This window comes from Myodes glareolus, chromosome 4 (assembly GCF_982192425.1).
Source record: "Myodes glareolus chromosome 4, mMyoGla1.1, whole genome shotgun sequence".
Lineage (NCBI taxonomy): Eukaryota > Metazoa > Chordata > Mammalia > Rodentia > Cricetidae > Myodes > Myodes glareolus.
This window is the reverse complement of record NC_142029.1, coordinates 14,612,792-14,628,193: the sequence shown is the minus strand read 5'-3', so window position 1 is coordinate 14,628,193 and position 15,402 is coordinate 14,612,792. Positions and strand designations below refer to the sequence as shown.

The 15,402-nt window shown below is 45.3% G+C and overlaps 1 protein-coding gene across 3 annotated transcripts; it reads right to left on the bottom strand.

Moving 5' to 3' along the window:
• Window positions 1-78: 78 nt before the first annotated feature.
• On the bottom strand, window positions 79-15,389 carry Atrip (ATR interacting protein). 3 transcript variants are annotated; one of them, XM_085688873.2, is made up of 13 exons: window positions 15,054-15,389; window positions 13,718-13,848; window positions 12,655-12,825; window positions 10,409-10,527; window positions 8,773-8,930; window positions 7,691-7,792; window positions 7,214-7,343; window positions 6,378-7,055; window positions 1,717-1,853; window positions 1,474-1,562; window positions 996-1,076; window positions 629-878; window positions 79-239 (listed from the first exon to the last, which is right to left on the bottom strand). In XM_085688873.2, the coding sequence occupies exons 1-13, from the start codon at window positions 15,301-15,303 to the stop codon at window positions 172-174; spliced, it is 2,364 nt and encodes a 787-aa protein (XP_085544999.2). In that variant the 5' UTR covers window positions 15,304-15,389; the 3' UTR covers window positions 79-171. The 3 variants fall into 3 exon arrangements, with proteins under 3 accessions (XP_085544999.2, XP_048278968.2, XP_048278969.2); XM_048423011.3 differs by having other exon boundaries at window positions 1,474-1,565; window positions 15,054-15,388; XM_048423012.3 differs by lacking the exons at window positions 79-239; window positions 1,474-1,562 and having other exon boundaries at window positions 739-878; window positions 15,054-15,388.
• Window positions 15,390-15,402: the final 13 nt, after the last annotated feature.

Genomic DNA, 15,402 nt, shown 5'->3' with positions numbered 1-15,402 from the left:
GGGAGGCACCTAATCAAGCTACTTCCTACTCTGCCATATCCCTCCCTCAGCCACACAAATTGGACTCTGGAACAAAGCTGTTGTCCTCAGCAGGAACTGCAGTTTTAATCAGTGGATAGGCAAAGACAGTGGTGGGAGCTGGTGCCACCTTGTGGCCGGACTCTCAGGCCCTCAGCTACAGTCCATTTCAGAGTCTTCCAAATCTGTCTCCGCAGCACAGAGGTCATCCAGGGCTGCCTCTGAGCCAAAAGGAAGAGGGTTCTGAGGTTAAGCCTGATGGTGCTGAGGCTCGGGAGTTCTACCCATCCTCCCCTAACAACACGGGAACTAACCAGTCCCTTCCATACCCAGGCTTTGCTCCCTCAGCTACTGTGGGCAAAAGTGATACAAAAGCAATTCGGACAGATATTTCTAGAAAAACCATGGCTCAGCTAGGACAATTCAATAGACATTATCAAAGGACAGCCTAGCATACTCAAAGAACCAGGCAGGAAGGTAATGTCCACAGTGGCAGGAATGGCTCTGGTGGTGGGGGAGACCCACCGAAGTCCAGCAAAGGAGTCTGACAGTTCATGAGCCTCAGGTATAGGCACATGAAGGCTAGGACAGGGTCCCCTTGCTGGCTTACCTTCACAGTCAGTCACATCAGGAAGGGCTCGAATCAGCATACTGACCCCTGGCATCACCTGGTCATACTGATGCAGGACCTCTACACAATGCACAGTAAAGAGCTTGTCCTTCTGAGATAGGCTATGCAGCAGCAACACAGTATCTCGCAGACAGCGTACTGTCTGCTTCTGCTGGCGGGTCCTTGGACCCCCTGCCCGCCGCACAGTCAGCCATTGTCTGTGCAGCATCACGGTGAGCACTCTGACTGCCTAGGGTAAGAGAGGGCACAAACTAAGGTCTAATGACTTATTCATTAGCCATTTCAGGGAAGCAGGACATCCTTACCCACGTTGTTGGTACCATGTTGTTAGTCCCTGGCCACTCACCTCTACGTTGCATTGGCAGTCAGAACCAATGCCTGGCGGGAAAGGGCTCTGCACACTCAGCTTGGCCAAGAGCCATACCACCTGGAACAAGAAGAGATGGTTCAGCCCTTGCAGAACAAACACCGCCACCAGCGCTTTCACAGGCCTTTCTAAGCTCTCACTGCTTCTCCAACTGCTTGCCTGCACGAGTGGGGTCTGAGGCTTTCAGACCCGAATCTCATCAACAGCTCACCCACTTCTGGGACCAGGATCAGGCCCCAAAGCGCAGGCAGCATTGTCAGGCAACTCTGCTGAGTCCATTGTAATCCTGGGGACATTTGTATTCCTCTGTGTAAGGAACCCCTAAATTTTACTTTTTGCCATTAGATAAACTAATCAAAATTAACTGTCACTCCCATTTTCCCACAGGAGGAAAGGAGACCCTGGGCTCTTAGGAGGGTTGGAGGGTGCGCAGTCTCTGAAAGTTTCTCAGTCTCACCTCTTGTTCCAGCTGAAGCCACTGTGTCTCTGAGGCCACTTTGTCAGGCCTTGATGTAATGTACATGTACAGCCTCAGGAGAAGGCAGCCTTCTGAAAAGGATGGCCAGCCTTACTCAGGGTCTCCCTTCTCATTGCAGCCTGGGGTCCAAGTGCAGAAGCCCTTGGGAGCCTCTGAACCTGCCCCTGCTCCAATCCTTCCCTCCCGCTCCAGGATAGCTGAGCCCAGCCTGCCCTGACCGACCTGAGTTGGAGCACAGCTGCTGCGCAAGGCTGTCATGGTCCACCAGAACAGAGAGCAGCTCCACAGCTAGCAGCACACATGGCAGTGGCAGCTCTGAGCTGAGGCACTGTGGCAACATCGGCAACACACAGGAGAACCTGAAGGATAGGCACAGTTATGACATTCTCCAAAAGGACACTTAATGCAGTGAGACTTGGGTTCAAATGCTGGCCCAACCATCGCCTACTTGCTTCAAGACTATCACAGGTAGACAAGTATTAACCTTTACTACAGGCCTGCTGTGGCTTAAAAATGACAGGCCTTCGGTGGGGGTGGGGTACGTGCCTATAATCTCAGCACTTGAGAGGCAGAGGCAGGATCCACCACACAATGAGTTGGAGGTGAGCCTGGCCTACATGCAGCTGAGTCTTACCACCGTATCACAACCCTCATTCACCCTAAAGAAGATAGACCTTACGTGGCTTTTTATCAAGTAAAGGGACAGGACTCTTTGGATCTGGGCTGCATGACCACACCCTGGCCCCTTCCTGCATTTGCTCTCAAACAGGGATGCGGGTCCATATCTTTAGCATGAGAAATGTCTTTTGTCTCATACCACAGGACTAGCCAGGGCTTTAAAAGTAACAAGAATGTGGCTACAGCTGTCTTATGAGGTCATTAATAGAACAAAGAAAGCCATTTTTCTGCACTTGTCAGAAAACACTGGTCTGTTACCAGTGTGGAAAAGTACCTACTATGGGGCACACAGTGTGCATGTTTGTGAAAAAGAGAAAGAGAGGCCAGGCGGTGGTGGCGCACGCCTTTAATCCCAGCACTTGGGAGGCAGAGGCAAGCGGATCTCTGTGAGTTTGAGGTCAGCCTGGTCTACAAGAGCTAGTTCCAGGACAGGCTCCAAAGCTAGAGAAACCCTGTCTCGAAAAACCAAAAGAGAGAGAGAGAGAGAGAGAGAGAGAGAAAGAGAGAGAGAGAGGGAGAGAGGGAGAGAGAGAGAAACGGAGAAGAAGAGGAGGAGGACGAGGAGAGAATGGATATGAATGTTATTTCCCCTTAGGTCTCAGAGACAAAGAGAGATGGCTATGGCCAAGGAACCAAGTCCCAAGGACTAGATTTGCTCTACCCACACTACCTACATTAACACAAGGGAGAAGTGGTAGGGTGGGAGAGAGGCCACCTAGGACTGAGGCTTATGTCTGCAGCAGTCTGTACATACAGGGCATCTCAGCACAGAGCATGGAGCGGAGACTGCCTATCCGTGTCACTAGAAAGCAAAGGCTCACTATTTGGGGTAAACTAGTTTTATATCATTCTTTTTTTTTCCTGTGTGCATTGGTATTTGCCTGAATGCATGTCTGTATGAGGGTGTCAGATCCCCTGAAACTGGAGTTATAGAGAGTTATGTGGGTGCTGGGAATTGAACCTGACTGAACCTGGGGACCTCTGGAAAAGCAAATGTTCTTTCTTTGTTTTTCAAGACAGGGTTTCTCTGTGTAGCCCTGGCTGGCCTCAAACTCAGAGCCACCTGCCTCTGCCTCCCGAGTGCTGGGATTAAAGGTGTGCGCCACCACCACCCTGCATAAGTAGTGCTCTTACCCACTGAGCCATCTCTCCAGCTTGTTTTACAGCACACTACAGACAAGAAATTGGCCTTCTTTAGTTGACAGGTACTGTTGATCTCTGGGAAAATGGAGTTTAACTTAGTTGCTTTCTGGCCTAACTATTCCTATCTAGCCCACTATGGCCGTTGAACATACCTGGAGAGATTTTATCTTTGGTTTCCAGTGTTTTTTTTTTCTCCCGTAGCTGTAAAACCTTCTTTTACAATGTTATGCTAGATACGGGGGCACACACCTGTAATCCCAGGACTCGGAAAGCAGAGGCAGGTGGATCTCTGAGTTCTAGGCCAGACTGGTCTACTGAGTGAGTTCCAGGCTAAGCTGGGGGGAGGGGCGCATATAGTGAGACCATCTCAAAAAGGAAACAGACAAGTTACACATAACACCGGTCTAGAAAACTAGATGAATCCTGCTCTCTGGGTGAGGGGTTTTCAAGCTGGGCGGGCAGTGACACTGAGCAGACTGCAAGCTTCCCAGCTACTTACACCTGCTCTACAGCCCTGACAGCATCCACCCTGGCTTTCACTAGAAGGCAAAGAGGAAGCTGTGCAGTTCATCTTGAGCACATGATATAATGAAATCTAAACAGAAGTATTTTGTGGGGGGCTGTCTGAAAGTGATGGAGCAGTGGCTTATAATAACTGGCTTATAATGTACCATTATATGTACCCTATGGCATTTTTAGACAAGCTTTTCTACTTCACATAGGGCTTATTTAACAAACACTGACTGAGCATTTAGACTGAGCCAGGCTCTGTGTGAAGTATAGAATCCAGAGTCTCCAGGACTGTCACCTGAGCCAGTGAATGAAACACTAGTATCTGGCCAGTAGAAGCATCCATTAGATGAGAGTTATGAATACCTGTGGGTCAACAGAACAGGAGCAGAGTGAGGGGTCTGCTAACAGAAATGGGAAACGGGGTTTCTGGGATTCAGTCTTTAAGCACAGAGGAAACAGGCAACTAGCCAGTATAAGTTGGGCCTGTGGATGGCAAATCTGCCCCATGTATTGTCTATACTGTACTGAAGTGCTCTGTTCAGTTTCATACACCACTTTGGGATGGATAAAACATTACCCAGAAGCACTTTTAAGAAATAGGAATGTAGCCAGGCAGTGGTGGCTCACGCCTTCAATCCCAGCACACAGGAGGCAGAGGTAGGTGGATCTCTGTGAGTTCAAGGCCAGCCTGAACAAGAGCTAGTTTCAGGACAGCTAGGCCTGTTGTAGAGAAACTGTCTCGAAAAACCTAAATATATAAACAAATATAAATAAGTTAATTAAAACATTTAAAAAAAAAGAAAATAGTAATGTTGGGTGGGCAATGGTGGCACACACCTTTAACCTTTAATCCCAGCATTTAGGAGACAAGAGATAGACAAATCTCTGAGCTTGAGGCCAGCCTGGTTACACAAGAAACTATCTAAACAAAACAAAACAAAACACCACAAAAAAGTAAAAGGAATGATAAGCTCAGAGGTAAGACTTTGTTTTTTGAGACAGGGCCTCACTGTATAGCTCTGGCTGGTCTCAAACTCAGAGATCCACCTGTCTCTGTCTACCAAGTGCTGGATTAAAAGCATAGACCATGATGCCTGGCAGAGACTAGACCTAGACAGTGGTATTACTTTAATATAAGAATTGCCTTCTAGGGCTGGAGAGATGGTTCAGTGGTTAAGAGCACTGGCTGCTCTTCCAGAGGTCATGAGTTCAATTCCCAGCAACCACATGGTGGCTCACAACCATCTGTAATCAGATCTGGCGCCCTCTTCTGGCTTGTGGGCATACATGGAAGCAGAATGTTGTATACATAATAAATAAATAAATCTTAAAAAAAAATTGGCCTCTTGCCAGGCAGTGGTGGTGCAAGCCTTTAATTCCAGCACTTGAGAGGCAGAGGCAGGCAGATCTCAGTGAGTCTGAGGTCAGCCTAGTCTACAAAGGAAGTCCCAAGACAGCTAAGACTGTTATACAAACAGAGAAACTCTGTCTTGAAAAACCAAAACAAACAAAACAAAAAACCCACACACACACAAAAACCCACTTGACCTCAGGGCTAGAGAGATGACTCAGACGTTAAGAGCACTGGCTGTTCTTCCAGAGGACCCAGGTTCAATTCTCAGCACCCACATGGCAGCTCACACCTGTTTATAATTCCAGTTCAGGGGATCTGACACCCAGGGCAAAATACTGATGCACATAAAATAAAAATAAAAACAAAACAAAACAAAAAACTACTTGGACTCTTGCAAGCATTGTTCGAGAGAAACAAATGGATGGCTGGATGGAAGGGCAGGCTGGCCAGTGTCAATTATAATCCTCCTTATCTTGTCCTTGATGCTCTCAACTCCCAAGTTAGGAATTTATAATTTTTTAAAAGATTCATTTACTTATTCTGCTTTATGTGTATGAATGTTTTGCCTATGTGCATGTATGTGCACCACATGCATGTCTGCTGGATCCCCTGGAACTGGAATAACAGATGGTTATGAGCTATCATGTAGGTACTGGGAATTGAACCCAGATCCCTCTGCAGGAAAAACAAGCACTCTTAATTACTAAGCCATCTCTCTAGCGCCCCAAATTAGTTATTTATAACATTTTTTTATGAGCTAGATTCATTGTACTATCACTTCTAACAAACTCCTCTTAAGAAGCAAGTAACCTGTGACTCACAGTAGATGTGGACACAAGGTTGACAGACTCCCAGAAAGGTCAGCTCATGGCTGCAGACACTCCTGGAGTCTCTGCTTCCTTACAGAACTCTACCAAGTTTCAATATGTTGTGCCACATTCTTCACCTAATCCACATTTCAGTCTCAAAGGCTCTAAGGCAGCCTTTGTCTGGAGGCAGGACATTCACGGTATCTAATTCCATGTGCTTTGCTTATTCGGCCCCCACTCCCATCACTTCAGAACTCCCCTGAACTAAGCCATAGCTGAGTAGTAAAATGAAGTCAAGATGTGAACAAAGTGCCAGAGCCACAGGTCAGACCTCAAGAGGTCAGGGCAGACCCCTAGGGAATCATGCCTCCTGCGAGTCTTTATACCTGGGCAAGAAATCAGAGGAAGCATTTTCAGCTAATTTCACCAAAACTTTGAGGCACTGGCTCAGGACACTGGCTTGAAAATGACCTGATGCTGTAGAAGAGAAAGCCACCAGTTGAAGAAGCATCGTCAATAGTGGATGCTGTTTTTGGTCATGAGCATCCTCCCTGGAGGTTGAGGTCGTATCTGCACAAGTCTGAACTGGGTTTCCTTCCCTGGCAGTGGCATCTGTCCCCAAGTCTGACAGTAATAGGCAGACAACTGCCCCGCTGTGGCATACCAGGTGCTGAAGGAGGCTAAGTGAGGCCACAGAGAAGCTTTCCAGGTGACAGAGCAAGTCCTCTGGGCTGGCCTCTACCCCAGAGCTCACACAGGAGGTATGTGTCGGACAGTCCCCAGGCACCCCACTCTTCTTAGCTAGAGTTAAATCTTGCAGAGCCTGGCAGTGTAAGCCGATGAAAAACTGTACAAGTGGGAGGAGGTGCACAGCTCCAGGAAGCTGGCCGAGCGGGAAGACTCTCCTGCTGCCCTTTGCAAGGTCTTCATCATGTGAGTTCTCACTCCTGGCAACCAGATTTAATCCAGTGAATGCCAAGTTCTGTGCTTCTCTCAAGGCAGAGGGGGAAAATGACCCATCACGAGAACTGATGGTCCTGAGGCCTGAAATCCCAGCCAAGGTACTGGAAACAAAAGAAAACAGATTAGGTTAAGGACCCAAAATCACCTGTCTGCTAAGTTCTCTAGTCTCCCCAAACAAGCCATGTTGGCCAGAACCAGAAAGGCACACACTTTGTGGAAACACTTTCCCAAACAAGCTCTTCAGGAGTCTCATGCTTACCTACTGAGCCCTGGTGGCTGCAAGAGGGTGCCAGTAGGAACCTCGGAACAACTGCTCAGGAGGTGACAAAGACCTAGAGATGACCCTGGGACCAAAGGTTGCTTCAGGAGCAGGTTTATCAAAATAGAACCTGCAAAAGACAAGGTAACTCCAGAATGTTCTGACAAGGGAGAGTTCTTCCTTCCCACCCTTTCTTTTTTTTTCTGCCCCTTTGGTTTTGAGACAGAGTTTCTCTGTGTTGCCCTGGCTATTCTGGAACTTCCTCTGTAGACCAAGCTAGCCTTGAACTCAGAGATCAACCTGCCTTTGCTGGGAGTAAAGGTAAGAGCCACCGCCCAGCTTTGTTTTTCTTTCTAAGTCACAGACTCCTATGTGCCTAGAATGGGCTTTTCAGACAGTTCCCCTAGGCCATTCTGTGTATCACAGGAGAAAATGAAAGCCAGGCAGGCTTCTACAGAAAAGCAGGTATTTTGGTACCTTGACTGTTTGATCTCTGCATCCAGCTGTCAGAGAGAGTTTTCTGCTGCACATCTTGCTTCGTGGGGCTACCTCTCAGACTGTGGGGTTTATGATCTGAAACTAGAAAAAACGTGAGTGCAAAGCTGACCATAAAAGAACAGGTGTTCTAGAAACTCATACACATAATATTTAAAAGACTGGATATTCTCTTCTTCAAACTCTGTCAAAACCAGAGCCAAAGTACCTCCAGATCCCTAAAAGGAAAATATATCTATTTGCCTCATTGTAAATGAAACAATATGGTGAAAACAGCAATCACTAACTTTATACATATGAGCCCATTAATTTCACAGAGCTGCCCTATGACTAGAGGTCATAACTAGCTGTTTTACATATGAAGAACTGAAGCACAGAGGTAACAGATTTGCCCAGATCACATAAGCTAGTAGGTAGTGTGTTTGGAACTTATATCCAGGCTGCTGTGCTCTGCTCTTGCCTACAGTGTGATGCCCTGTTAGTTGGAGACACCAAAAATGTGGCTGCAGTTTCTCAGGAGAGCAGTAACAGCAATTTGAAAAGACTGATGTGGGAAGAGTGGAGATGCATCTAATTATAAAATAAAGTAGCACAGCAGAGTCTCCAGACCACCTTAGAAGACTCTAAGCCGGGCGATGGTGGTGCATGCCTTTTTAATCCCAGCACTCAGGAGGCAGAGGCAGGTAGATCTCTGTGAGTTTGAGGCCAGCCTGGTCTACAGAGCAAGTGCCAGGACAGGCTCCAAAGCTACAGAGAAATCCTGTCTTGACAAACAACAACAACAAAACAAAACAAAAAAAGAGAAGACTCTCCAGACTTGGGAGGCAGAGGCAGATGGAACTCTGAGTTCCAGGCTCGCTTGGTTTACAGAGTAAGTTCCATGACTGCCAGGACTACACAGAAAAACCATGTCTGGAAAAACAAAACAAAACTCTCCAACCCCAATATGGTCTCCATGTGACAAACTGCTAATGCAGAGAAATTCTGAGGAAGTAAGTATTGTTGTTTAGGTCACTCCTAGGGCAGTCAATTACACAGCAATCAACTATATTAGTTTGACTTACCCTCTTGTTCCACCAGAAATTTGTGTGCTGCTTCAGTCTGGCAGGGATGGGAGAATGGCATGTTAGCACTAAAAGATTCCTTTGTAGGGAAAGCTGATTTTCCAACACGTGGAGAACATGCTTCTGACTTTATAACCACAGAAGAGCCTTTCCTAGGACTGCAAAGAGTTAACTATGAGGGCAAAGTTATGACTCTGTTAAAACCTTAAAATACCTGGTTAGAATAGTTCTAACATAAATTAAACTTTTATAAATTAAGTTTTCATGTCTAGACATTTTGACTAGAGGTTTTATCTTTTATGAATGTTAGTCTGTGTTGAAGGTAGTATGAATTTTCATTCACCCAAAAATACTGGCTGTTAGTCTTTACTATTTCCAATTCCACACACGCGCCCCCCCCCCCCCAAAGTTTTTAAATGAACAACTCAGTTTTTAGTAATCAGTGCCTGGGTCCAAAAACTTTCAAAAGAGTTTATCATGGGGTCGGAGATAGCTCAGCATTAATAGTGAATATAGCTCTTGCAGAGGACCTAAGTTCTGTTCCCAGTACTCATGTCTGGCAGCTCCTAACTGTCTGTAACTCCAGCTCTACAGAATCCAATGCCCTCTTCTGGCCTCTGTAGGAACTTGTGTTCATAAATGCATACCTGTTCACAAACATATACAGATGTACATAATTAAAAAAAATCTTTAAAACAAAGAGAGTCTATTAGAAAGTATACTGAAAACTGAGTAAGCTCGTCAGCCCTGACGGTTTCATGCTAGACAGCAGTCTGAGCCAGATATCAGAGAGTATCCACTACTCTGACGTCTTCCTAATGCTGATGGGTGAAGAAGTGAGGACAGACCTCATCTCTCCCACCTCACCTGAAGCATGCTAGGCAAGGGGAGTTCCATTTCACCCTGCCCAGCGTGAGCAAAGGCAGGAGAATGTCTATACCAGAAAGAGCTCAAATGTCAAGGCTGACACATGACAGACTGTTATGGGGACAGAGGGCAGGACACAGGTCATTAACAAGCTGAGCACTTCTGGCAGCAAAGGAGGGGCTATAAGACAAAGGTGCCAGATAGCAAATGAGCAAAAATACTTTAAGCAGCCAGGACTGAAATATACTTGCTTTTTTGAGGGTGGGGGTGGGGAGGAAAGTGTTAATTAAATAAATTACATGAAAATAAAGGTAGGTCTGTTTTCAAAATTTGAAAAAAGGCCTGCCCTGACTGTGGATAGCACCATCACAGACTGTGTCCAGGACTGAATAAAAAGGGAAAGCGAGGAAACGAGCCGGCACCAGCATTCATCTCTGCTCAGCCGTGAGTTCCTGTTGCCAGGCCTTCCCCAACATGACAGACTGTACTCCCTGAACTATTACCCAAAATAAACCTTTTTTTCCCTTAAAAAAATAGATATTATCTTTCCAGCTCTTTGTAGTCTCACAGAATTGTGCTACTAGTGCCCCATTCAGGGTACGCGCTCCTGGAGGGAGAATATTTACACTGACTGGCTCAGACCATCCAGCCTCATCCAGCCACCTTTGCATCCATCAGGAAATGTCCTTCAGTCAACACAATCCAGACAGCTGTCAGGCTTTTTGCAAATCATTGCCAGTCTAAACTCTACATGCAGCACCCTCCTTACCTGAGGTGGGAAATGGAGGGGACAGCGAGTTTGCTTGTCCGTTCATTGCTCTGCAGCTTTGTTCTTAATTCATTCATTTCTGCATCTTTAAACTGGAGTTCAGATTGCAATGATTGAAGCTGAAAAAGCCAAAGAAAGATATTTTGTAGTATCTTTATAAAGGTATTTATAGTAGTAGCACTATAATATACACATACCCCAAAATATGGGCATGGTGGTACATGCCTTTAACCCCAACACTCAGGAAGCAAAGGTAGGTATGGTTGGTGAATCTCTGAGTTTGAGACCAATCTGATCTACATATTGAGTTCCAGGGGCAGCCAGGGTTACATAGTGAGAGTCTGTCTCAAAGACAAAACAAAACACGTTATCTATGTCTATTGCAATATAAATGTCTTCAAATGTTAGCTGTTTTTCCATTGAAAAATACTCTAGAAAGACATATGGAAGCAGTTTATGAGGGTTAAAAACAAGCCCCATTACTTGTTTAGACTGTCTGAATCTCTAACATAGGTCCTTGGCTGGAACCAGGGATTAAGTAAAATGATAGCTGTATAGCCCTCAGCATGGAGCTTGGGGAGATGACCTATCTCAAAAAGAACATGCTTTGTTGGCCGACTTCCACACCATGAGACATGCTCTGCTCCCAAAATTGCTGTCAAACTCTGAATCCTCTTCTACTTTCACAGGCCTTGGCTACTCACCTGCTAATTAGCTTAGCAGCACAGAATCCTAGAGCTTCTTGAAAGTCTGAGCAGGGAGCCTGCAAGTTTTGCCTAAACCTGTGTATATGTGCGTCATGAAACTAGAAGGAGGGTGCTAAGGGGGAGAAAAATCTTAAGTAAGCTGGGAAATTGGGTATTGGTATGCCTGTGATAGGAAAGCAGAGGGAAGGACTGAGTGGGAGAGGAAAAGAAACCTGGAAGCTCAAATGGAAGGGTGTCTGCCTAGCATGCACCCTAGGTTAATCTTCTCACTAAATAAACAGGGCATGGCAGCAACTACACCTGTAATCCCAGCACTCAGGAGGCAGAAGCAGGAAGTTCAGAAGCTTAAGGGCATCCTTGGCCACAAAGTGACTTTAAGGCCAACCTGGGCTACATTACCATGTCAAGAAAAAGTCATGTTTGTGCTTCCCAACAACCTTTGTTCTGTGAAGGTACAAGTGCATGTACATATATAATTTGCTAAAGGAAGTAATGGCGGCAGACACTACTCGTTATTGTCCACCTCACTGTTCCCTTACACAGTAAAAAGGGGGAACAAAGATGTTCTGAAGGAAAGAGGTGGGAGATACTGGATACCAATCATTTTCTTTGCAGAACACAACCTCCCTTTCCTACCTCTGGCTGGGATTTAAATGATAGTTATCCTTTGCTTTTACAGCTAATCTGGAAACAGGTACCTGCCTTAATACCAGTCATTTGCTTTTTAAAAATCTTAAGTTAGAGATAGGGAACCTCAGCCTTTTTTCTTCTTTTTGAAACAGGGTCTCACTGTGTAGTTCAGGCTGTCCTTGGACTAACACTGTTGTTCCAGCCTCCCAAGCGCTAGCATTACAAACATGTATTTACCATGCCCGGCTGAGAAAGCCCAAGTCTTAACTGTACTCTGGATTTTTGAAATGTATGTACATGAGCCTGGGAGTCAGAGCACACTACTGGGAGAGCAGGTCTCTTTAACAGAGACCCAAAACATATCCTGGTAAGGTTTAAGTCATTTGAAACCACAGAACATCCCTGTCTTCCTAGACTTTGGACATGGTGCTAATATATTTCCTTTTTGGTAAGTCGAGTAACTGAATTTCTTATCTAACAAAGAACCCTAATTCAAGCCTATTCCTAGACACCCTAAGCTAGTGATTTATTCCTGCCACAACCAACAACCACAGCAAAGCAGAGTTTCATCTTAGTCCTTTTCCAAACCAAATGCACATCCTGGAAGAAATGTGCACACCGTTTATTAAGAGCAGAAAGTATTTAAGACACACAATGGTTGAATATTTCCAGGCAACACTGGCTATTGCTTCCATTTTGTTTTATTTTTTTTAGAGACATTGTCTCACTATGTAACCTTAACTGGTCTGGAATTCACTATGTAGACTAAATTGACCTAGAGCTCATAGACATCTTCTGCTTCCTTCGATTAAAGGCATGCACCACCCCGCCAGCCTGGTTATTGCTTCTAATGGAATTTAGCGAATAGGCAAAACTACTGTCCATAGCAAAGCAAATGTTATGAGTCACCTTTTTAGAGAACTCCTTTTCTTTTTCGTTGAGTGCTTGAGTCTTCTCTTGCTCAAGAAGGAAATGTGATCTTCTCTGTTCTTCTAGAATGGATTCTGTCTGATGCAGCGAGTCACGCAAAATTTTAATTTCTCCATTCTTAATTAGGACTTCTTCTTCCATTGATTTCAGCTGTAAATTATGCCCAACCAGTTGATATTCAGCAAGAACTGTTTTAGAATATACTTGCCACTTATATAGATTCTTTCAGCTTTGATTTAACACTATGGGTCACACACTTCACAGAACTAAAATTCCATGTTATAGTTCTGATTTTCTTAGCAGTACCTACAGATAGCCATATAAAAGATGTTTAATTGCTTACAAAACTAATGAAAGAGCAACCTCTATGATGAGGTGTTCCTCATATAAAGGTACTGGTTATGGCAGCTAGAGATGGTTTAGCAACTAAAAGCACTTACTGCTCTTGCAGAGGACATAGGTTCCTTTCTCAGTAACCACATCAGGTGGCTTATAACCAGTTGTAACTCCAGTTCCAGAGGATCCAACACCCTCTGCATGTATGTGGTGGCATTCCCCCCCCAATCTTTCCATTTCAGGGCAATGAATCTAGATGCTTGTTTTAAAGTTTACATATATATATATATATATATATATATATATATATATATATATATAATTTAAAAAAGAACTGTTTATTATGTGTACAGTATTCTGCCTGCATGTATACCTGCAGGTCAGAAGAGGGCGCCAGATCTCATTACAGATGGTTGTGAGTCACCATGTGGTTGGTGGGAATTGAACTTAGGACCTTCCTCCGGAAGAGCAGCCAGTGCTCTTAGCCACTGAACCGTCTCTCCATCTTCCACCTTTTATATATTTTACACAATTCTTTTTAATACCTAAATGAATGAATTAGCTACAAGTTACAACAAGTTAGGGCTGGAAGTATAGTTTAGCAGTAGAGTGGTTCTGTTTATAGCATGTGTAAAGATAAAGTCCTGGGTTCAATTCTCAGCATTAGACTAAATAAGCAAGGAAAGAAACCTCACAAGTTACATACCTTTTCTTTAAGTTCTTTGTATTGTATCTGAAGTACTTCTAATTCAAAATTATCTTTAACTGGAATGTTTTCTCTGTTTTTCCTCATAGGACTATTTGATAACCCATCTAATTGGTGAATCTTATCAGCACCTGTATACAAAACAGTTCCCATTAAGTTGAGCATGGTGGCACAGAACTATAATCCCAGCTCATAGGAGGCGGAGGCAGGGGGATCTCAAGTTCAAGGATAGCCTAGTTATAGGGTGAGAACCTGTCTTGGAAAGAAAATCCCATATATCCTTCATATATATACTTCAGGACTCAGTATGTACCCACCTTTGTCATAAAATGTTTGTCTTAAGAGACAAATTGAGAAAGACCCGGTAGACAATATTTAACAGTACTTTTCAATCTCAGAAAATGATATAAATTCATGAAGAACCCTTATGAAATCATACATCTGGATACTCTCCCTTTATATCCTCACCCAATTTCAAGAGTCTCAGCTAATAGCTAAGACTTCACTGGTTGTAACTCTGCTATATCATTAATATTATTTACTGCAGTAGGCTAGGCATAGGATCTGCTAGTCTTTAAAGACACAATGGTGAACAAAGTGGATATATTCCACGGGGGAGGTGGGGCTCCAGGGATGGATTAAGGTAAAGGAAAGAGGAGGAGTTGCCTGTGCCCCCAGATGGAGAGTAGTGCTAACCACTGCCATATCAAACATCTGGACAGCAATGAGCGTTTTCTGGTACCTGGTTTTCCAGGCAGTATTGCTGGAGAGATGGAGGTCCGCGTTTCCCGTTTCCAGGAATAATCCTATGTTTCAGATGCCTTAAGTGTTAAGTACAGATGCAAACGGCCCATTGAATCCTCCTGACAGTCCACAGATTTTAAGTTTTGGTATTTCTTGTTCATTGCCTATGGCTGTTGCCACTCCTAACCTTTGTTTGGGTAACTAGCATAGATTACTGGTTGAATAAGAATCATCTCTTGCCTCTGTCAGAGGCTTCCCATGCTCAAGCAGTCCAAGAGTTACAGTGTGGGCTGCATAAAATCTAATTCCTCTCACATGGGTTGTGACAGTCCTGAGGTAGTCGTAGTCATGTTTCAAGGAAAATAAATAGCAGTCTAGCTGTCTGTATTTCAATTCTGAGTGTATGAGGCCTTTAGGCAGCTGTCTTAACCACCAAATTGAAGGACCTTTTGAAACAGAACCGCCCTTAGATCGGGGTGCTCCTTAGTCTTAAAAAGAGAAAGGGAAGCGGTGCAAGGCTCCAATGCCAAAGTCACCGCGTTGACGAGTTATGCACCACTCCCGGGGGAAAGGCGCCCCCATAAGCACTCACTGGACAGGTTCCGAGGCGCGACCGGACACTGGCTCAGGGCCTGTGACGCGAGGATGTCGAGTTCCTCTAGGTCGTCGGCGGTGAATTCCGCGTGCGCGCCGAATGGGTCTTCGGGGTCCGGGACCGTGGTCTCAGAGACGCTCCGGGCCCGCTTGCTCGGAGGGTTCTCGAAGGCCCGCGATAGGCCAGGGAGAGGCGCCGGGCCGCCGCTCTGCTTCCTGTGGCTGTTCGGTGCGGGGGTCCCAGCCATGACTTCCTTCAGCCCGCAGCGTCCGTGAACGCGAAGCACAGCCTTGTCCGCGGCAAGCCCAACTTGGCCCAACCGCCCGCGCGCCGCCGCTCCCTCCAG